The following is a 22,607-nucleotide window of genomic DNA, read 5'->3' as shown; positions in this document are numbered from 1 at the left end:
GACATATTACCCAACCACAATTAGTTGGGTAATACTGTATGTCTGTCAACTAGGCCACATATCACTGTATAAGTATCTGTATCTATATCTATATTACATTGAACACTGACCAAAGTCTTCAAATGGAGACAAGAAACTGAAAAAGTGTTAAATGAATATGTGAAGGAAACCTGAATTTCAGCCTGTTGATGAAAAACTAGCTTCCCGCCCTGCTGGTAGCACCTGTCCATCTCTACTGCCAGCCAGCCAGTCAGTAACACCGGGTGTGAACGGCTGGAGCCAAACAAACCCCCCTCGTCCGTCCCGGGACATTAGAGCTGATAATCTAAAAGTCGTCCCTGAGGTCTCTGGGTTCATGTGTCCCTGTGATGCTGCTGAATTGTTGTTGGACGGGCGGCACATGGGTGTGTTTTTGTCCAGCCATGTGCTCCCCCCCCCCACCCACCCACCCACTCCCCACCCAACCTCTTTGTTTGGCTGACCTACATTCACACAGACACAAACCGTGATGCATTTCTTCCAAACACAAGCTCACAGGGACGAAGAAAACGGATCTTTCCCATCTTAGTCTAATAAAAACCCCAAAGTCTGCAGTATATTTTAATTTTTTTAATGCAGCAATATAGTATAATATCACTTTCTTCTCAAATACATTAAAAGCATCTGTCAAGAAAATATTTTGTGAATCTGGATTCACCATACATTCATATATCTTTTAAATACAAAATGAAAATATATTGTCAGAGGATAAAAAAGAAAACAAAAAAAAAACAGCTTGAACGGCCAATATCTTCTCATACTTCAGCCATTTTCAGAAATGAAAAAGCAAATTCAAAAATGAGCTACCTAACTGGCCACAGCGGGTTTAAAAGCATGAAAAAAAATAAAACAAACCAAAGAGCGAACGTACAAAATAGATTTAAAGACTGACAAAAAGGTGATACTCATTACAGCTGTAAAACTGGACTTGACAGCATGCTTACTAAACCACTTTTAGAAACAAATCCAACAGTGTCGGACAATGTCGTCGAATACAGACAGTATTTGTAGTATGGGGGTGAAAAAAAGTTCCTGTAAGCACCTCAAAATTACAATAATACCAGATAAGCAAGTACACATAAATAGAATAATGGTTGCTATGTGCAAACACAGAGTGGTCCACAGGCTGGGACTTGTTCCAGTGTAGTCATGACAAAACATGGATATTACAGAGATTATGTACGAGCCAGCCTATACACAACAAATAAATAAGTTATCCGAACCTTAAACTATCTTCAGCCTTACTACTTTGTAATCAAATATAGCTCTCCCAAATATATATATACTGTATATATATATATGCATACTGACAGCTAAATACAAAAAGGCCTGTGATTCAGGGATCCAAAATTAGTCAAACACACAACTGGGTGATTCCTTCATAATAATTAATGAATTCTCAGCTACAGTAGGGAGGTTTTCTCCGATCAGGGCACAAAATCAGGCATTGGGGAAAGAAGATCTCTGCAACAACATCGCAATTATTTCAGTAACAACATTCAGATTTGATAATTACATCGTAGTAGTGTTCTGCATTTGTCCGCTTTACCAGAAACGTGATAAAACCAAAAGCCACTCAAGCTGTTTTCCTACGTAACTACACGCCACTTAAGACATCGATGCTGTTACCGTGACAATTACAGTGTTACCGCCGTGTATAGTGTGAACATGAGCCTGACCAAACTGAGTAACTGAACCGCTAAAAAATCTTCTCAAGCTCTCATGCTGTCAGGCAACTTGACGATCAATCCCATGATACAGAAACATATATATATTTTTTTTTTTTTACAGTACTTCTTCATCAGCAAAATAGTTGGCTAACTCCAGAAATATGCAGCAAGGTGTGAACACGGCAAACCCGACGACAGCGTCTTAGTGTCTTATAGGAAAAGCGTCCAGCAGTAACGTGTTTGGACTGAAGTCGGGCCGACGCCACGCGGCCCGCTGGGATTCAGGTTCGGATCAGAAGCGCTGGTCTGGAGAGATCCGGTCTGTGGATATGGGCTGTATAGTTAGATCCCACTGCTGTGACCCCAAAGAGACCAAGCGGGGTTGAGATGTTTAATCAGAGATGGGATTCGTCGGGGTTTTTAAGGTTTAGGACTTACACCTCCCGTTCATTTCTTATGGGAGATTACCGTTTTCCCCTTTTTGTCGCCCCGCCTTTGTGTTTCCCTGCTCACATCCTTCATTAAACCAGGTCAGGTCAGGTCAGGTGAAAACCACCCAAAAACTCCTCTTACCCAGGTAGTCAGACAGAGGACGGGGGGGGGAGAGGGAGGAGGAGAGGGTCAGGAGTCAGACGGGACAGGTGGGGGGGTTCAGGGATTGGCCTCGGCGGCGGGCTCGGGACAGGCCGGGCCGGTGACGGCTGCGGGCTGGGCCAGCGTGGAGAACCAGGAGGACATGGCCGACTTGGCGCTGGTCAACGCTCCGCCCACCGACTGACCTGGAGGAGGAGAGGAGGAGGAGGAGGAAGAGGAGGAGGAGAGCTTCACTTCACTGCAAGATTTGTCAACTTACAGGGACTCAAAGTACTATAATCCATGACATTTTCTTATAAATAACTGTCCGTTTTCATACTCTCTATCACTGATTGCTCTTACACAGCAGTGATTCAAACTATATCCACTTCTTGTAAGTTTTTCCACTGTCTGTTCTGAACAGCCGGTGTCTGGTAGCTTTTACGTTTCCGGTTTGTTTGGAATCAACAGACGAAGAAGAGCTGGGTAGTTAGTAGGGCTGAACGATTTTGAAAAAATATCTAATTGCGATTATTTTGACTGATATTGCAATTGCGATATGATTTGCGATATTAGAGGGAATGATCATTTTTATATCATTATTCTCAGTTTCATTGAAAAACATATTAAAATTATTATGGTGTGATTTTTGCGGGGATCTGTACCAAACAAAGATGTTTTCTTAAGTCTGCAGAATATGATGTGTAGGCCAGGACATCTCTGCAGCACCACAATATTTAATTTAAAATGGTATTTTGACACACATTTCGCCTTTAACAAGTATTGCGCCTCCTGCGATTTGAAAATTGCAGTAGGCCATATTGCGATTTTGATAAAAATTTTGATTAATTGTTCAGACCTAGTAGTTAGCATGAGCAGCGATAAAGAAAAGAGAAACTCAAACTGCATCAACAGAAAATCCAAGGAAAAAGATGTTACAGGACCGCCCACACTGTTTGATTGACAGGCAGAGGCTGTCAATCAAACAAGAACAAGAATCTTGCAGATTACTAGCATCATGCAAACAGTCTGCCATGGATAAGAACATCAGCAATATGCTTTAAAGCAGTGATTCCTAACCTTTTTCATATCAAGGACCCTAATTCAGTTCACATTAGAGTCACGGACCCCCATTGGATGAGATTTTGTCTCTCGGACCCAAATCTGAGAATATTTTTATTGTCAGATATGATTTTGTCCAGAATTCCATGACTATCTTTATTGTAGGTAGAGAGATAACAGAGAAACTATGATCAGAACAGTCATTCTTCTACATTCTCTAATTGTGTTAACTTCTTGTCAATGAAATAATGCTGAAGTTTAACAATTCATCAATTTGCTAGGGGACCTCCTGGAACCCCCTCAAGGACCCCTGGTGGTCCCCGCACCCCACGTTGAGAACCACTGCTTTAAAGTGAAGTCTCGTTCTGGATGGTTTTGTGCTCTTGCTTACCCACTGCCTTCCCGGTCTGCACCACGCTGCGGCTGGTGGTCATCATGGCGTTCCCGATCTTCTTCCCCCGCTCGCTGTTCTGCACCGAGCTTCAGCGGACAGGAAGAAAACAGAAAAAAAAAAAAACAGAGCAGGTTCACAAACCAGAAACACACTCCATCCCTCTCCCGTGGCCTGCCTGGCCAACATGTAACCTTGGATCCCCACTGACCCGGCACTCGGGAAGACTTGTGCCTCGGATCTCGCTGCCACATCATGTGGGCAAACAGTAGTGTTATTAAGAACTGTGTCAATACGAGTCCAAAGCTGCCAAGCAGGGATTTCTGTCACTGTAAACCCCCCCCCCCACTGTCACTCCTCCAAAATGGCGGCGTGTCCCTTCAAACTAGGGATGAAAGATATTGACAAAAAAAAAAATCGAATCGCGATTATTTGACAGAATATTGCAATTGCGATTTAAAGTAATACGTTTTTCTTGTCATAAATTTGATAGAACTTTAAAATTGTTTAAAGAAAAGTGATTTTGTTTAAAGAAAAAATAGATGATCAGTGTGCAGGATTTACTGAGTTTGAGTCTGATGAAAGGTTTTGATTCACGGACCAAAGCACCTAAAACACCTTGTTCAGAAATCCATTCTGGATGCCCCACTCTCTCTCTCTTAAGCAATTAATTGCAGCCTCTGCGATTTGGAAATTGCAGAAGTTCATATTGTGATTTTGATATTTTGCAACGATTAATGCAACGATTAATCGATTAGTTGTCAACTATTAAATTAATCGCCAACTATTTTGATACTCGATTAATCGGTTTGAGTAATTTTTTAAGAAAAATAAGTCAAAATTCTCTGATTCCAGCTTCTTAAATGTGAATATTTTCTGGTTTCTTTACTCCTCTAAGACAGTAAACTGAATATCTTTGGGTTGTGGACAAAACAAGACATTTGAGGACGTCATCTTGGGCTTTGGGAAACACTGATCCACATTTTTCACCATTTTCTGACATTTTATAGACCAAACAACTAATCGATTAATCGAGAAAATAATCGACAGATTAATCGACAATGAAAATAATCGTTGCAGCCCTGATTTTTTCGATTAATTGTTCAGCTCTACTTCTAACGATGCATAACAATTTTGCAAGGCCTCTATTGGAGCGAATGTCAGAGGGCAGGACTCTGGTTCATAGTTAATCTAAGAGAGAGCTCCAGTATGAAGAGTCTGTGTATAATCCTTAACACCAAAGGCAAAGAGAAAGTGAGAAGTGTGTGTGTGTGTTTGTGTGTGTGTGTGTGTGTGTGTGTTTCCCTCCCTCACACACACATACAGCAGGCCAAACACAGATACAGTAGGCTGCGTATTCTCGTCTCCGTCAACATGACACCGCTCTCTGCAGGGTGAACCCGGCGGAGCGTGAGCTGACACGGTGACGCGGTGCCAGTGTGGCGTCTCTGACTCAGACGGGCGTCTCGCGTCTCGCGGCGCCGGCGCTGACGGGGGACCGCCGCCGGCCCGATCCGCCAGACCGGCTCCGGTTGCTAGGAGCCGGGACCAAACAGCGGCTCTCTGCCTGTCCACCAGGAATCTCTCTTCACACTGCTGCCTTCCTTTTGTCTGCGTTTTCAATGGGAGGGACGTGCTGTTGTGCATTCCCAGCATGCTTTGAGCACTCACAGATGAGGTAAACGGGTCAACAAGTACGATTTTTTACAGCCCCATAGTACGAAATGATCATAATATATCTGCGTGGGTTGATAGAGGTGTTGAGCAATACCCATAACTGAACCGTTGCTTCACAGGTGCTGAAATGTCTGGCTTTCAAAACTCACTTTCTGGCCTGGAGTCTGTTTTTGAGAGTTTGGCAAAAACTCCTCACCCATTCAAATTTCACGACCCCCCCCCCCCTCTGTCCCACACACACACACACACACACACACACACACACACCTACTCCACAACTCCACAACGATGGAGGACGGTGCTACGAGTGAGTGCCCGGCATCCAAAACATTTCAGCTATGAAGGCTAAATAAAAAAGGGATAAATTAAGTTTTTTGAATTGAACTGAATTGAAAGCCTTGATCTCAAGCCTAAAACTCAAATGGCAAAGCAGTATCATTATTCCAGTATTTAGCACGGTGATATATCTGCATATTAGCTAACTTACTCCACTGTGAAAATGTGACTTTATTGTTTGTGTCCATTACAGGCCACCGTAATTCAGGGGGGACGGGAGGTGGAGACTTGTGTAGGAGGAGAGAAGTTCTGTCAGTATTGTTGCGATTCCTACTAGTCGCCGATAGAAGTCGATAAAGTTAATAAATTCCTTAAAGCCCCTTTAAAAGTATTTCTACTTTTTTTGCCAAAGAGTACTATACTTCAAAACAGGCTTTCTACAGTCTCATAGCAACAGCAAGAGCAACAAGCAGAGTTTCCCCTGACCATCTACTTAACGCTGTTACTAGCTAATAAAGAGGCCGACTATCCATCTAGCTCAGTGGTTCTCAACATGGGGTCCGGGGACCACTAGGGGTCCTTGAGGGGGTTCCATGGGGTCCCAGGCAAATTGATGAATTGTTAAACTTCACCATTATTTCATTTACAAGAAGTTAACACCATTAGAGAACGTAGAAGAATGACTGTTTTGATCATAGCTTCACTGTTATCCCTCTACCTACAGTACAGATAGTCATGGGATTCTGGACAAAATCAGCATATCTGACAATAAAAATATTCTCAGATCTGGGTTTTAGAGACAAAACTCATCAAATGGGGGTGTGTGGCCCTAATGTGGACTAAATTAGGGGTCCTTGATATGAAAAAGGTTGAGAATCACTGATCTAGGTGACTGACCCAAATAAACAGCTCCTTATCTAGCGTAGTTGAGTACACTGACAATAAAAAAAAAGATCCCCTGACAGGCCGCGGCGCATCCCCCGTCCCGTCCCGTCCTACCCCGTCCCGTCCTACCCCGTCCCGTCCCGTCCCGCGTCACGTGGCTTTGTTTCCTGAAAACATCTCTGCCTCTGGCCGCTCTTTGTCGCCCGCTGACGAGACCAAGGAAAACATGAATAGGGTCGGCTCTGTTAGTCCCCCAGTCCCGGCATAATACACATGCAACACAGCACATTCACGAGGAAGTCAAGCGTAGGGCCTACTTTTTTTTTTTTTTTTTTTTTTTTCTTTCCAGAGAGTATAAATAGAGAGGGGGTGGTGAGGGGGGGGCAGCAGCAGTGGGACAAAGAGTATTCATCCTCATGCGAGGTGAGAGAGACAAGCTGGGAGGGAGGGGAGAGAAGGGGAGTTTCAGTTTCTCCTTTTACTTTCTCGACAACCAGAATGCAACAAACCCGTTACCCTCCTGTCCACTAAACCCCGCTCTCTCCCCCCACGAGTCGCCGGGGGAAAAAAAGAAACCGACTGTTTATTGATGCAGGGGAAGAGGGGGGGGGGGGGGGGGGGGGTGAGTTTTCCACTGTCCCCGACTGATGAGGGAAACAAGGCAACGCTTCAGCTTCAGGAAGCTGTCCGGCTGGGGGGGGGGGGGGGGGGGCCTGCTGCCGCACCGCTGTGACTGATGGCTGCTCCGGCCAATTAGACACCAAAAAAAAAAAAAAAAATCCACATTGTAAACATGCGTCCAATCTGGGTCCGGGCGAGGAAGGAGACAGTGGGGGCGGAGCTTAGTAGTGATGCTCAGAGGGGGAAGTTAACACCAGCAACCGGCCAAAAGGTTAATTTCACCTGCAGCTGTTAAGTCTATCTACACAACCAGCTGTTTTGTTGTGTCCTCTTTGACATGTTCAATGTAATATAATGGATGAAGTATGACTCCAAAACAAAACAACATGTATCGTACAGTATATAGATAAGATAAGATAAGATCCCACAACGGGGAAATGTATAGTGTTACAGCAGCAAAGGGGATAGTGCAAAAGCAAGTAAAAAAGGAATCAGTAAGAAGCAATATATAACAAATAATAAGTAAACAGTTACAGTAAATAGTATATAGTGTATCTGTACACTGTCTTTATTTATGCTAATACTATTTAATGTAAAGTGTCTTTGACTATCTTGTAGGGCTGCAACTAATGATTATTTTCATTGTCGATTAGTTGTTTGGTCTATAAAATGTCAGAAAATGGTGAAAAATGTGGATCAGTGTTTCCCAAAGCCCAAGATGACGTCCTCAAATGTCTTGTTTTGTCCACAACCCAAAGATATTCAGTTTACTGTCATAGAGGAGGAAAGAAACCAGACAATATTCACATTTAAGAAGCTGGAATCAGAGAATTTTGACTTATTTTTCTTAAAAAATTACTCAAACTGATTAATCGATTATCAAAATAGTTGGCGAATAATTTAATAGTTGACAACTAATCGATTAATCGATTACTCGTTGCAGCTCTACTATCTTGAAAAGCGCTGCACAAATAAAATGTATTATAAAATCCTGGAACTGTATTTTCCAACCGAGGATTCATCGCACGGTGACTTAAGCGAAAATAACGAATGGGAAGGGGCCAGCTGGGACGTCCCGGTGGGTCAGTGGTCTAAGGCATTTGGTTCTCGACCTTTTTTTGGCTCATGATCCCTTAAAATGAAGTGATGTCTAGTACTCATGATCCTCCGTTACAGGTGTGCACATGCAGTTCAACGAAAGAATGATTTTCTCTTTTCAGCTTGCTTCATTTGATCCATTATGATTGATTATTTGATTCATGCTAAGTCTATCTTTTCATTTAAGTCTCTTCTTAAAATGCACTTTTACAGGCTAGCTTTCCTGTGATCCCATCTTACCTGTTCTACACCATTTGTTTGTATTGTTTTATCTTATTTTTTATTGTTATGTTTTATTACTGTGTTTGTTGTTTTATGTTTTATTGCTTATTTTATATATTGTTTTATTATTGTGCTATTTGTTCTTAGTGTTTTTATGATTAACACCTCATGATTCCTGTTGTAGTACTTTGTAAGCCCTGTTTTGGAAAGGTGCTATATAAATAAAGTTTATTATTATCATCATCAGAGCTCTCTCTCTCTCTCTCTCTCTCTCTCGATGACAACAGTATCGACTCTATATTCTGAGGTTTGATGATCTCCTGCAGTCTGTCAGAGACGAGAGGGACGAGCAGAGTCAATAAACACTCGGCTCCGATGGTCAAGGCCGTTATGCCCTCTCCTCTCCTCCTCTCAACTCCCCAACACTGGAAAACACACACACACGCACACACATACACACACACACACCTCCCTGAATACCCCACTGTTTCAGCACAGTGAAGAACCCCTGCTCTGACACAAAGCTGAGGCAGGAAATGAGACGCATTTATTCCTTAGAAGCTCAGATGGCCGAGTGCCAAGCTTCCTGCCCTTTCTCCTCCTCCTCCTCCTCCTCCTCCTCCTCCAACACCATACAGGCTATATACAGAGTTTTATAGTGCAGTGAGTGGAGCAGGGAGCGGGCCGTGCCCCTTCACCCCCCCCCCTCCACCCCCCCCTCCTGCTCCAGGGACACGGCATGCAGGCAGCGGGTCGACCCGGGCACGACATCACACACTTCAGATATTCTCATTCTCACGCAGGCGGGACACATGACGCACAACTATGGCCAAAAATATAATAATCTCGCTCATTTTGCTGCATACTGTGACGCATTTATTAACCACAAATACTGCTTTTGATGATTTAAGGGACAAAATTATTTTACTGCTTGTCAAAATGTAATAAAATGTATGTAGTATATATATGTGTGTGTGTGTGTGTGTGTGTGTGTGTGTGTGTGTGTGTATATATGAATGTATTTCATTTTATATTATCACTACTATTATTATATATGTATGTTTTTTTTATATATGCATGTGTGTATGTATGTGTATATATATGTGCATATATATGTTTGTATGTGTGTGCATATATGTATATTATTATTATTACTGCTATTATTGTTATAATTGTTATTTTAATTTATTTTTATTGTTTTTTTTATTATTATTATTATTTATTTATTATATTTTTTATAATTAATGTCATTGTCAAGGTACCTGCATCCCTCACATTGGGGAAAAAAAAAAAATGTAATAAAATGTCTAAATGGGTCAAGAATAGTAGTAAAACAAGTTATATATACTGTTAGAAATGATAATGCAATAACATCTTCAGACAGATATTTTAATAGTTTTTGTTCCTGATAATATGATACATTGTTATATTAACCAGCAATTACTGTATTATGAGGGGTTTAACTTTTTTTTTTTTTAATAAATTGCAATATCAGTCTGAAGAAGTCATTACATTATTGGGTCATTTATTACAGGTTTTATTCTCATTTTCAACCCATTTAGAGGGGCATTTTTATTACATTTTGACAACTTATTACATTATTCGGCAATTTTTATAGTATCAGTTGCAACAACCCCCTTACATCAACATCTTGACAATTTTCAACTACAGCAGGCGTTATACAGTATATGTATTGTTTCAGTATTGCAAATATAGCGAGATTCTACGATAATAATAATACGATAATAAAACCCTCTACTTCCATAAAATGAGTTGCATCTGTATGAAAACTACAATGCACTTTGTGTAATTTGAGGTATTGAGCTTGTTTTTGTAGTTCATTTATTTATATTTATAGTGAGATGTTTTCAAAGCCCCTTGTTTTGTTCCCATTTTACCTGCCCAAATTTGTCATTTTTCTTCTCTTCTGTTGTTGTCATCATTGTATTTCATCAAAGTGTTTTTAATCTTTTCACTTTTCAGCCTGTGTAGGATTTTCACCAAGGCCCCGTCTGTTTGTTTGTTTGTTTGTTTGTTTGTTTGTTTGTTTACCAAGGTGTTATGACAAATTTCACGGCAGCCGGGTCACCAAATACCCCGAGGTAAAGCGAGAGCTGCGTGTATCACAGCCAAGCAGATCTGCCCGCGTTCTCATCATAAAGCTAAGTTAGGGACGAAGACACACGGGGGGGGGGTGTTGGGGTGGGGGGTGGGTGGCTGGTGTTGGGTGGGTGGGGGGGGTGGGGGGGGGGTTTATCTGACTCGTAACACTAGAAGCGGAGCTCGGGCCGCGGACGGGTCGCCTTTCATCCACACTTCCTGGAATGAAACCGGAGCCGGGGCTGAAGAAGACGCCAGCTCTGTTTTTGAGAATGAAACTCTCTCATAATTAATGGGTTCGGCTAATATGAGACCACCACCCCCCACCCCCCCCCACCCCCACCCCAAAAACCACCACCCACCCCCCGTTCTGAGGTGGGTTTCTATATCCATCCTCATACATGGCACTAAGTTAGACTGGCACTCTGTGATATTACAGTCAGCATGCCACATACAGTATTCATACAGTATTCACAGGTGTGTGTGTGTGTGTGTGTGTGTGTGTGTGTGTGTGTGCGTGTGTGGGAGTGTGCAGGGTGCTACAGTATTTGGAAACTTAATCATCAGCGGTCTAAACAGAGCTAATGCAGGATGACAGCAGTACATGGCGTTGGCTTTCGGAAAATTTAATGACATAATTTAATTGACTCAATTCCATTTTTTCTTCTTTTTTTTGCCACAATATCTGTAGACTGTGTCAAGAACATTAGTGTACAATATCGTTTTAGTCTTTTTAGAAGTGAGAACACAAAAGAGAACATTATGTTTAATTAAATCTGTTATAAAGAGGAAAATTGAAGAGTACAGTACTGTGCAAAAGTCTTAAAAAAATCCATAAAGCGAAGATGCTTTCAAAGATAATGAAAAGTTTCTAAATATATAAAAAAAAAACACTATAAAGAGCAGTCTACTGACACACTATTGCAGAAAAAAATAAATACATATCTAAGACATTTATCTAAAACATCTCTAAGACTTTTGCACAGTACTGTATATCCAATTTCATATTTATTGATGTACCTGCCAAATATCTCCACTTGTGGCTGTGTGTCAATAATACTGTCATGTAACCTCCTGCTGTCACCACAAGAGGGCAGCAATCTGCATGATAGAGCTAGAGCCTGATACTATGAGCAAAAACTCTGTATCAAAACATTAACAGGAGATATAAGGAAGGACTCAGATTCAGCAGTGTAGTAAAAGACTGAATACTCACTGTGAAAGCCTTAATTTCACATCAGCAACACTGTACTGGCCTTGGAACGGATGCCTGGAACAGACCGAGTAGAGAAGAAAGAGGAGATCGTTCATGAATAATAAATTACACACACACACACAGGGTTCCTACATATTTTCCTTTGGAGAAACCCAAACTTACGAAACCAAACTTACTAATTTAACATACTAAATTCTTTGACTGGATGTGAAAAGTTTGGTCGGTGGTTGGGCAATATTCCCGTCAACTAGGGAGATTCTTAACCATAACAAATATCACAATATGGGAAATGACAGCGGTTTCTGCAACTATGTGAAGTGTGTGGTCATGTGTGAATCAGAACTGCACAACAATATTTTTCCATGCTTTTTTGAGACTTTTTTGTGCATTTACTGTACTTTTCAAGAGCTGGATAAGGTCAAATCTGTTTTCTCTACTTCTTTTCAAGTCCTGTACCTGAACCCCATGTATACTTTTTTTTTACTGATACAAGAAATAAGAGTGACCAGTATGCAGTGTTTGACTTTCATTCTAAAAGACTACAAAAAGACAAAGGTGAGGCTTATTAGGGACAAATGGATAGTATATTGCAGGGAAATTCAGAAGGTGACAACTTAATTTCCCATCTGTTTAAAAAAAAAAGGGAAAAAGAAAATGTAATTCCTGGCAACCTAATTTCTGGGGGGTTTTTTCAGTTTTTTTTTTTTGTTTGGTTTTTTTGTTTTTGTTTTCTCACACTACCGACTTCTGTTTATAACCCTGTTAAAATAATAAAAAGAAAGTATGAAAAAAAAGAAAGAAAGAAGGAAGAGTGACACATTTCTAGACTGTGTGCATGATTCAGGCCGACATCACGCCTACACTTTACATTTTAGACATTCTAGTTGGTTGAACGTTGGCTACTGTGGGTATTAAACTTGTGTCCTTTTGGTTACAGGACGCTCTCTCTAACCTGTAGGTCACGCTACTGCTACTGCCTGACTGTCTCCAAACCTGACAATCTACCAGGATGGGAAATAACCACCATCCAAATACTGGTAAATAGTTTAAATAGTCTGTAGCTGGTTATTTCGGTAGGTAGGCAGGTAACCAACCATCACTTCATTTCCAAGTTCCTATTGTAGTCTAAAAATCCAGCTGCTTAGGAAAATAATGAAAGTGTCTGGTGAATTTGGGGGTTTAATAGGCAAGTGAAATGTCTGTGCTCTTTTTGTCAAGTTAAAAAAAAAAAAGGTGTGTAAATTCAAAATCTCAGAGTGAGTTTGGGGGGTTTACCGGCCGCTGTGGCCTGTAGCCCTAAAGCAGTGAGTTTCCCTCCTATAGCCACCTACCCCGGGGCGACGTCGGCCATGGCGGGGTGCTTGTTGCTGTACCACACCCGGTAGTTGTGTGTGATCTTCCACGCCGCGATGAAAGGCGCCCCGTAATCGGCCAGCAGCCTCTCGTTATCTGCGTGGAGACAAAACAGGAAACAGCAGAAAGAGAGCGGGGGGGGGGGGGGGGAGTCGGTGAAGGTGATTAGCAGCGTAACTGGATTTACTGTCGTTTTCTGTACAAAGCCAATTATACGTGGAGATGATAGGCGTGTTTATACGTGACGCGGAGATTACTGCTCTGATCGTAATTAGCACAGCCGCTGAATAGGACCGGCTCCCTACAGCGGAAAATACAACTGGGATTACGATGGTAGCAGCTCATCCCAAAAAATGAATGAATGAGTGAGGGAGCGACTGAGTATCTGCAGGTTTTAGAAAGCGAAATGTTAAGACTTTTTACGCCTAATGCTACCTGGAATTGAATTTAAGACCAATTTAAAAACCAAAATAGAAGAAATTAAGCTGGCAAAGCTGCTTCTGATTGAACTGATCTGAAACTATTAATGGGTAGAATAAGAAAATGAACTGTTAAGGGACATGTCGAACTGAACTTAGTCAAGTAAATAGGATGCAGATTGGGACTACTACTAACCCTGTTCTGTATTAATACAAGAGTGGACATACAGCACAAAGAAATCTGTCATTACATGGTGAACAAATAAAACCTTTGTGAAACTTTATTTAAGACATTTTAATACTTTTCAAGTATCCTCAAATTTAGAAAATGTAAGAGTTTTTCACACTTGATAAGAACCCTCAGATACTCTGGAGAGAATTAACAAATGAGCAAATGAGTGAGTAAATACATTTAGAGTGTGAATGAAACTGAGTGAATTCATGACAGTGAATGAGTGAGTGAGTGTGTGAGAGAGTGAGTGAGTGAGTGAGTGAGTGTGTGTGAGTGCGTGCCTGCGTGTGTGTGTGTGTGTGAGAGAGAGTGAGTGAGTGAATGAGTGAGTGAGTGTGTGAGAGAGTGAGTGAGTGAGTGAGTGAGTGTGTGTGAGTGCGTGCGTGCGTGCGTGTGTGTGTGAGAGAGTGAGTGAGTGAATGAGTGAATGAGTGAGTGAGTGAGTGTGAGAGTGAGTGAGTTGAGTTGAGTTGAGTGAGTGAGTGAGTGAATGAGTGAATGAGTGAGTGAGTGAGTAAGTGAGTGAATGAGAGTGTGAGTGAGTGAGAGTGTGAGTGAGTGAGTGAGTGAGTGTGTGTGTGAGTGAGTGTGTGAGTGAGTGAGTGTGTGAGTTGAGTTGAGTTGAGTTGAGCTGAGCTGAGTTGAGTGAGTGAGTGAGTGAGTGAGTGAATGAGTAAGTGAGTGAGTGTGAGAGTGAGTGAGTTGAGTTGAGTTGAGTTGAGTGAGTGAGTGAGTGAATGAGTGAATGAGTGAGTGAGTGTGAGAGTGAGTTGAGTTGAGTTGAGTGAGTGAGTGAGTGAGTGAGTGAGTGAGTGAGTGAGTGAGTGAGTGAGTGAGTGTGAGAGTAAGTGATTGAGTGAGTTGAGTTGAGTGAGTGAGTGAGTGAGTGAGTGAGTGAGTGAGTGAATGAGAGAGTGAGTGAGTGAGTGAGTGACATATTGCAGGGTTCCTACAGAGTCACTCCCTATTTCAAACAGAACAAAACTCAAACAGCAAAATGCACACTAACACTAACTAATGAGTGAGTGACTGGCTGACTGGCTGGCAGTGTCTCTACCTTGCTGCAGGGCGGAGGACAGTAAGGTGTGGAGGTAGAGGCCGAACTGGGCCCTGATCCACTCGTCTCCGCCCTCCCAGCCCGTCCCGTCCAGGAAGACGTCCTCGCGGTTCTCCGTCACGTGTTTGAGCAGGTAGTCGGCGAAGCGCAGGTCCGCCGTCGTCAGGCTCAGCAGCTTCCGCAGCTCAGGGTCCTGGATCTGGATACGGGCCTCCTCCACCTGCACACACACACACACACACACACATACACACACACACACACACAGAGAGAGAGAGAGAGAGTCAGGTAAAAAGGGGCAATATGTAGCTTTTATCACATTAAAATAACATTGATTAAATAGGATATATTAGACGTTATCTGTCTGTGTCTATCTGTGTGTGTGTTGCCTAAATCCCTGTTTGCCTGAAATTAGTTTTTTGGGATTTATGTTGTGGACATGTTGGGGTGTATCCCACTTGTTGTGGGCATGCTGTATAGAAAGCTTTGAGCTGAGTTGTGGCTATCAAGGTGAATATCAATAAAAATAGCAATAGCAACAACAACAATGGCGGAAAGCAGCGACAAACAAAAGAACAGCGAAGATAAACATGCAGCAGGATGTTTATTGCAGATTGCTTGCGTTCAGATCTGCTTCTTCAACACCTTCGGAGGCTTTACAGATGCTGCTTCAAGGTAAACAGCTCATCAAGATGAGTGACAGGTGGTGGGTGGGAACTCGACCAACTGAGAGGGAGGAGGGCCGGACTAGCAGTGCATTTCACTGCCTCAAGGCAAAGATCTGCATATTGTAGTTTTAATAGCGCTAACTGTTGCTCAACTGTTAAAATCAGTTTTTAAAACTGAAAACTGTGAAAAATTTTCCCTCACACACACACACACACACTGTAGGAAGAGACTGTGCATAACTTTGGGCATCCCGGTGGTTCAGTGGTCTAAGGTGTGTAATATATAAATGAATATAAACATAATATATGAACGCAACATCCTGGGTTTGAATCTGACCCAGAACCTTTGTCGCATGTCATACCCTCTCTCTCCCAGTCTTTCCTGTTTCTCTCAACTTTAAAACTGTCTACAAAAAAAAAGGTGAAAATGCCAAAATTGGTCCTTAAAAAAAAGAACTACCTAACTTCACCAACCTTCATTTCATTGAGATTAAAACTTCCAGTGACTGTGGACTGTGGTCATTGTCATCAAGTTTGTTTTGTTTTTTTAGAGCTATAGGAATATTTAATTGAAGATAAGAAAAGAAAAGAGACTAGATACTCCAGGGAGCACTTGGTACAAATTATTATTGTGTTTTTTTTTAATTGTCTAATAAATAAAATGCAGTCCATCTTAATCCAATCCTACTGTCATAGAATTTGTACTCAGTGTTCCCTGGAATCTCTTGTCTGTTTTCTTTTCTTTTCTATTATTGCATTTAAAGTTGTCTAATAAAATAAACCATTGAGGATGTCACAATTAAGTAATAAACAGATTAAAATTAGCAATGATGTAAAAATCCTAATCTCTCAATTATAATAAAAATACATAAATATAGGTGAGTATTTACAAAATTAGCTAGGCAGCACTTTTTCAATCCTTATTTATTCTGTACTACAAAGGCGAAGTGGCCGATGGGAAGAGGGCGGGGCTTACCTCGACGATGGCGTCACTCAGGTGCCTCTGCTGGCGGAAGAGGATGTTGGTCGCCCCGGCAACGAAGCCGCGCACCGTCACGTCGGAGAGGAGGTGATGCTGCTGCAGCGCCATGTAGGGCAGACACAGGTAACCCTGGCAACAAGGGCAAAGGTCACTCTCTATATGACGTTCAGCCAGGTGCTTATCTCCTGTATCTGGGTTACGGTGTCAGAGGAGGGACACGTCCAAAAGACACGGACGACTGAGGAGGAGCTGTTTGTTTAGTGTTTGTGATTAAAGTCGTACTAATATCCTGGTGCAACTCAAAACACGCCTGACATGCACCCACGGGTGAATATTTGAAAAGTGGGCGGTTGTGAGAACGTTTTTATTGGTTCTATAAATTATTAACTCCACCAGTCTACAAGGAAATATGATAATGCCCTGAATCAATGTTGGGAAGCAGTTTTGCTCCAAATTAACTGTAAATTACATGAACAAAAGGCACAAAATTAAATCAAATTATGGTATTTTTTTAAAGGACAGTAGGTTCCTTATTGATAATGAACTTCAAGTCATTACTGAAATAGATGTATAGCATTTTGAAATATAACATTTAGAAATATAACAGTATATCACATTTATAGCATTTTGAAAATGTAACTCTTCATGCAGTGTTCACCTCTAATGGCGAGGTCGTAGTTCTTGTATTTCACAGCCTGGTGAGCATTTACCTTAGTGAAGATGGTGAGAGATATCACATCAGATAGTGTGTATTTACAAATACACAGTATCTGATGCAACTATTCCTTGTGCTATTAAACTCAGGTGAATTGCCAAGTGGAAACTTGGCTTGGATGTCAGTATTGCTGTATTTGTTTACGTTCACACTGTCCAATCACAAGCGAACCGGGGCTTGTAAACAAACGTCACATGGAGTTTTCTAACCTGTGATCTTATCTGAAGCCAAAAGCTCAGCAAGCCACTATTAAACGTACTATAATGCCATTTTTGTGTATACAGTCCTTTTTTACCCGACTTGCTTTATCCAACTCATTTGCACCTGCAGCAAAGTTTTTAAAAAGGTGTGCAGATATCCCGGCTACTAACCGGTCATGCCCCCGTGTTAGAGATGTTGGCAGCAGGGGGAGTCGAAACAAATCTGATCCCAGGCCATGTAACTTTAGCTAAGCATGATGGACTTGTCTGCACTCTGTTGACATAATTGACCTTCTCTGGTGTTCATGCCAGTTAAGAATTCATGAGGAAATAGCTGAATACGAGCATCGGTCCAGAGACGGTTTATCCAGACTCATGGACTTCTTATACCCATAAAACCTTGCGTTTCAGGGTCGTTTCTTGTAGTTGGTTTGGATTACATTCTCACACCGCACCACAGCGCTCATTGTTCTCACCTGCCCAAATGAATCGAAGGAGTAAACGTTCCCGAGTTAAAATAAACCGCTCCAAACATGCTTGTGAACGCACCCTTAGGCTTACAACGACTACAACTGGATCGTACAGCCTGATGAGCGTTACCTTAGTGAAGATGGGGAGGGGCAGGCCGTAGTGATCCTCCTCCAGACCGGACACCAGGCCCTGGGTGACGGCCCCCTGGCCCCCGGCCGACTGCGGCTGCACCGTGATGGGGATCCCCGGCTCGGGGTCGAAGGTGTCCGGGTGCTCCGACCCCGCCTCCCTCCCCTCGGCCGACTCCTTGTTCCCGCTCTCTTCCAACACGCTGGGATCCAGCGTCTCCCAGTCGCTCTCGGAGGACTCGGGCGAGGTGCGGGACGGGGGTTTGAGGTGGTGGTTGTCCCCCTCCGTGCTGGTCCCGGAGGACGGAGCCTCGGTGTCGTCCCGGGTCGTCTCCTCCCCCACCAGCTCCAGGGAGGCGTTGGCGATGTCGGTGACGGACACGGAGACGAACTCCTCGGCCCCGGAGGCGCTCTCCACCAGGCTCAGGTCCTCCGACACGCTGCTCTTAGGCCTGTAGTGGGACGAGTCCACCAGGCCGTGCTCGATCATGCCTGCGCAAATAACATACAACTTTCATTTCAGGGCGATCTTTATTCAGTTAATTTCCCCGAATTAGTTCTTCTGCCATTTGCGTACCAATCTCCTTCATGTTGCAATTTGGCTTCTGTTCCATATCATATTGCCCGGTTCAATTTCAAAATTCCATACTTTTTCTAGACCCTCATTTCTTTTGATTTGAGTTGAATATTTTGGTTAGTGTGCAGTACGATTTACACTGACATTGACATTGGCCCCTACTAACTCATTATCATTTTATAGATGAAGATTATTCTTCACAGCAACAAATGTCAGAATATGTGAGATGACGGGGGTCTAAAACCACAGAAAATATGGACAGGGCAACAATATTTTTTCAAACTTATCAAGATGTGGAAATTGCCAAATTGTTTTTCCATACATTTCAAGACTTTCCAGGTTTGTGTAGGAACCCCAATATTGATTTGTTCTCTTTGTATTTCCTCTCTTTCCCCCAGTTCATTTGTACATGCAAATACACTAAACCTTAATACTGTTCTTACAAGAATTCTTACAAGGAAGCCTTATTTAGTGTACAAGAATACTTGAAGATGTTAAAAGCAATCTTTGGTAATATCCATCTTACTACTGCCGACCTGGAAAGAGTGATAAAACTGTCATCAGAGCGCCGACTAGTCTGTTGACAGGAGACACGTAAAACAGGACCTGGGAAGGTAAGAAAAGAAACACAGTGTAAAGTTATTTTCCATAGTACTCAACGATTAGAGAGCAGACAACAAGACGTATTTGAGTTTTAATTCATACCTTCTTCTCCAGCAGGATGAGTTTGAAGAGGATGAGAACCTACAAAACATAAAGAGAAATCAGAATGAATGTCAATTACAGCATCAATCCAACAGATGTCAGATGACACTACTACTAGTACTTAACATGTTCTACAACCACTGCAACTACTTAACTACTACTGAAAATACAAAACTACTGCTTATGCAACTTCTACAACTGCTATTACAATTATTACTGCAACTATGACGTCCACTATTACAGAAACTAAACTACTACTACAATTAATCTACTACTCCAGTATGTGTGTGTAGATTAATTTCAGTCATCCAGGTAGTAAGATGACTAGGGCTGCAACTACCGATTAGTTGTTTGGTCTATAAAATGTCAGAAAATGGTGAAAAATGTGGATCAGTGTTTCCCAAAGCCCAAGATGACATCCTCAACTGTCTTGTTTTGTCCACAACCCAAAGATATTCAGTTTACTGTCATAGAGGAGTAAAGAAACCAGAAAATATTCACATTTAAGAAACTGGAATCAGAGAATTTTGACTTATTTTTCTTAAAAAAATTACTCAAACCGATTAATCGATTATCAAAATAGTTGGCGATTAATTTAATAGTTGACAACTAATCGATTAATCGTTGCAGCTCTAAAGATGACATAATACTCCTGTACTACTACATATATACAATAGTACCAGTGTCCTCGTTTTAAAGCTTAACATTATTTTGCAAACAGTAAAATGCTCTACCTTGTGTCGAAAGTGCAGTATTAAATCTCTTGGTGATAACCCTGAGGGGAGAGAATGAACAGAATGTCAACAATGTAGAATTTGCCCAACAGAAAAATGTCTTAACATTTTGCATACAAGGAGCATGCAGCCACAACCGCATGATCACAAGTCTCACAAAGACATGCAAGACACAATAAATGCAAATGTGGTTTGTTTTTTTAAACACCTGTAGCTCTGGAAATGTGCAATAAAATTAGGACAGGAAACTACTGTTGTTTGTACGCTGTCCAAATTAGCTGGGAATTTAAAAAAATAGCCAGCCACTTTTACTACTTTTTTTTTTTTTTTTTTTTCTTGAGTAGAATTGGACCTCTAAATGATGGTTGGATACCTGAAAAAGTGGCTGGTAGGGTCGACAAATTTTACCAGCAGAAAGTCACCAGCATTTGGCCAGTGGTTGGTGTTTATTTCCAGCCCAGAATATAATTACGATATCAATGATGAGGTGCAGAAAATCTAACCTGAAACAACATCTGGTGTCTGACAGTTATCTCCACCACACACCTGTTCTTCTCCATTACTGAGAACAGTGTGAATACAAGCTACACCTGTCAAACAGATTTTACAACACAAACACCAACTGCAGCAACAAGCCTCCTTTCAGTCGGAGCTGACATGCTGAAGAAGCATCCCAGACGTTTTAGAGCAGCGGCTCTCAAATCTGAAAATGTAAAATGTATTTTCTAAAAACACATATTTATTTAACCTGTTTTTAATCTTTGTGATCAATGTTTGTTTTTTTGAGAAATTACTCGTATGTATTTGCAGCTTCTGGACTTTTAAAAAAAAATAATGAATCAAGTAAAATAGCCTGAACAGGGAAAACAATAATCAGCAATTTGTGTCAAAGTTCACCATTCTTTGTGTTGGGGCCGGGCGATATGGTTGAAATCAATATCATGATAATTAAGGATTTTTCTCGATTTCAATATATGTCACGATATGGTTCATGTATGCAAAATCACATTAAATAATCAAATTAATGTTCATCTCATTGAACCGAATGGTAATGTTAGGTGTGATGTCAAACAAAACAGAAATGTTCAAATAATATTCCTACCATACCTCATTTTATCAAGAGTTTTTAAGTAAAATTTGCTTGTCATCATCAATTCAGACAGCAGAAATGTGTGTCACGATATCAAAATATCTTCATATCATCACCATATGATTCCACTGAAAGCTAGTGAATTATCACCCAGCCCTACTTTGTGTTTACTCCTACAACAGGGAGTCACAAGTAGGCATCTCTTCATTTTTGGAGGGTTATGAAACAAAAAGTTTGAGAACATGGTTTGAGTAGTGGAGTGTCTAGCTGAGGAAGCTTTAGTCGTCAGCTGTGACATACAACAGTCTTTTTGAAATGCTTAACAGCTTTGCAAACAAGTGAAATGAAGGCTGTGTTACCTAAGTAAACCTGTGAGCCCTCCAGACTCGAACCCCTCAGAGAACCGTTCATGTGTTCATACAGTTCCTATGGAAACAGAGCAGGAAACAGGAAGTAAGATGAGGTGATAATAACTGACAAGTAGAACATTAGTGGACAGTTTCTGTCAGACTCCATTCTCACCTTTAAAATAGAGATCTGTGAGAAGTCTTTCTCCTCGAAGTAGGCATGTGTGATGAGCTGTAATTTTGCTTGAAGCAGACCGTATAGAGGCTGAAAATGAAAACAAACACAGTCAGTGGCAAACAGGGAGTGTGTGTGTGTGTGTGTGTGTGTGTGTGTGTGTTCATGTTTGTGTCATTTCTAGTATGTCACACAAACACAAAAACATCCAGGGCCAAGCAATGCTTATTCATGACTCCTGCTGCTCAGCTTCTCCCAAAACAACATGTGACTCTTTTTTCTGTTTTTTTTCCCATCTCTTTGCCAGGAGAAGAGGCCTGACATCCTATGATTTCTTGTGCTAATAATACACTGAGCTGGCCCCGGGCCTTACGAGGCTCACTTCACTTTGCTGTGGGGGAAAAAGTGGGGAGGCAGAGCGGCCAAGCGGCTGGAGGAAGCCGTCCCGTAACTGAGAGGTCACGTGTTTGATCCCGGCAACCGCGAACGCGTGTCCATCGACGGTCACATGTGTCTTTGAGCAAGACAACAAACCGCTAGTTACTCCCTTAGTCTTAGGCCCTCTGGCTAAAAACATCAGCTACACGCCTAAAAACCTGAAATCTAAGTGCATAGTGTGTTTGTTTACGTGACGGAGAAACAGCAGTGTGTCAGGGAGGAGCGGCACCATCATTCTTTCCCAAACTACCACATTATGCCACATTAGCTGCTAGATATGTCTTTACCTGCCATAGTTCAAGACCCAAGACAATGAAATAGGGCTGAACGATTTTGAAAAAATATCTAATTGCGATTATTTTGACTGATATTGCAATTGCGATATGATTTGCGATATTAGAGAGAATGATAATTTTTACATCATTATTCTCATTTTCATTGAAAAACGTATTAAAATGATTATGGTGTGATTTTTGCGAGGATCTG

At 41.7% G+C, this 22,607-nt stretch overlaps 1 protein-coding gene across 2 annotated transcripts in view; it reads right to left on the bottom strand.

Annotated features, from left to right (window-relative positions):
- Window positions 1–1,864: 1,864 nt before the first annotated feature.
- The window catches only part of avl9 (AVL9 homolog (S. cerevisiase)), a 31,704-nt gene continuing 10,961 nt past the window's right edge, over window positions 1,865–22,607 (bottom strand). The window contains exons 5-16 of one of the 2 annotated variants that reach the window (XM_071512986.1): window positions 21,684–21,773; window positions 21,521–21,587; window positions 20,072–20,112; window positions 19,338–19,376; window positions 19,169–19,238; window positions 18,057–18,547; window positions 16,536–16,670; window positions 14,892–15,111; window positions 13,162–13,279; window positions 11,831–11,884; window positions 3,736–3,824; window positions 1,865–2,488 (exon numbers count right to left, since the gene is read on the bottom strand). In XM_071512986.1, coding sequence (XP_071369087.1) covers window positions 2,361–2,488; window positions 3,736–3,824; window positions 11,831–11,884; window positions 13,162–13,279; window positions 14,892–15,111; window positions 16,536–16,670; window positions 18,057–18,547; window positions 19,169–19,238; window positions 19,338–19,376; window positions 20,072–20,112; window positions 21,521–21,587; window positions 21,684–21,773 — 1,542 coding nt within the window. In that variant the 3' untranslated portion in view covers window positions 1,865–2,360. The remainder of the gene's footprint in view (window positions 2,489–3,735; window positions 3,825–11,830; window positions 11,885–13,161; window positions 13,280–14,891; window positions 15,112–16,535; window positions 16,671–18,056; window positions 18,548–19,168; window positions 19,239–19,337; window positions 19,377–20,071; window positions 20,113–21,520; window positions 21,588–21,683; window positions 21,774–22,607) is intronic. The other variant, XM_071512987.1, reaches the window with a different exon arrangement.

Source organism: Centroberyx affinis, unplaced genomic scaffold (genome assembly GCF_046629955.1).
Source record: "Centroberyx affinis isolate AG114_WGS23_722 - 3 ecotype Tasmania unplaced genomic scaffold, CSIRO-AGI_Caff_v1 ptg006693l_1, whole genome shotgun sequence".
Classification (NCBI taxonomy): domain Eukaryota; kingdom Metazoa; phylum Chordata; class Actinopteri; order Beryciformes; family Berycidae; genus Centroberyx; species Centroberyx affinis.
The sequence above is the reverse complement of the archived record's forward strand: the minus strand, read 5'-3'. Positions and strand labels throughout refer to the sequence as shown.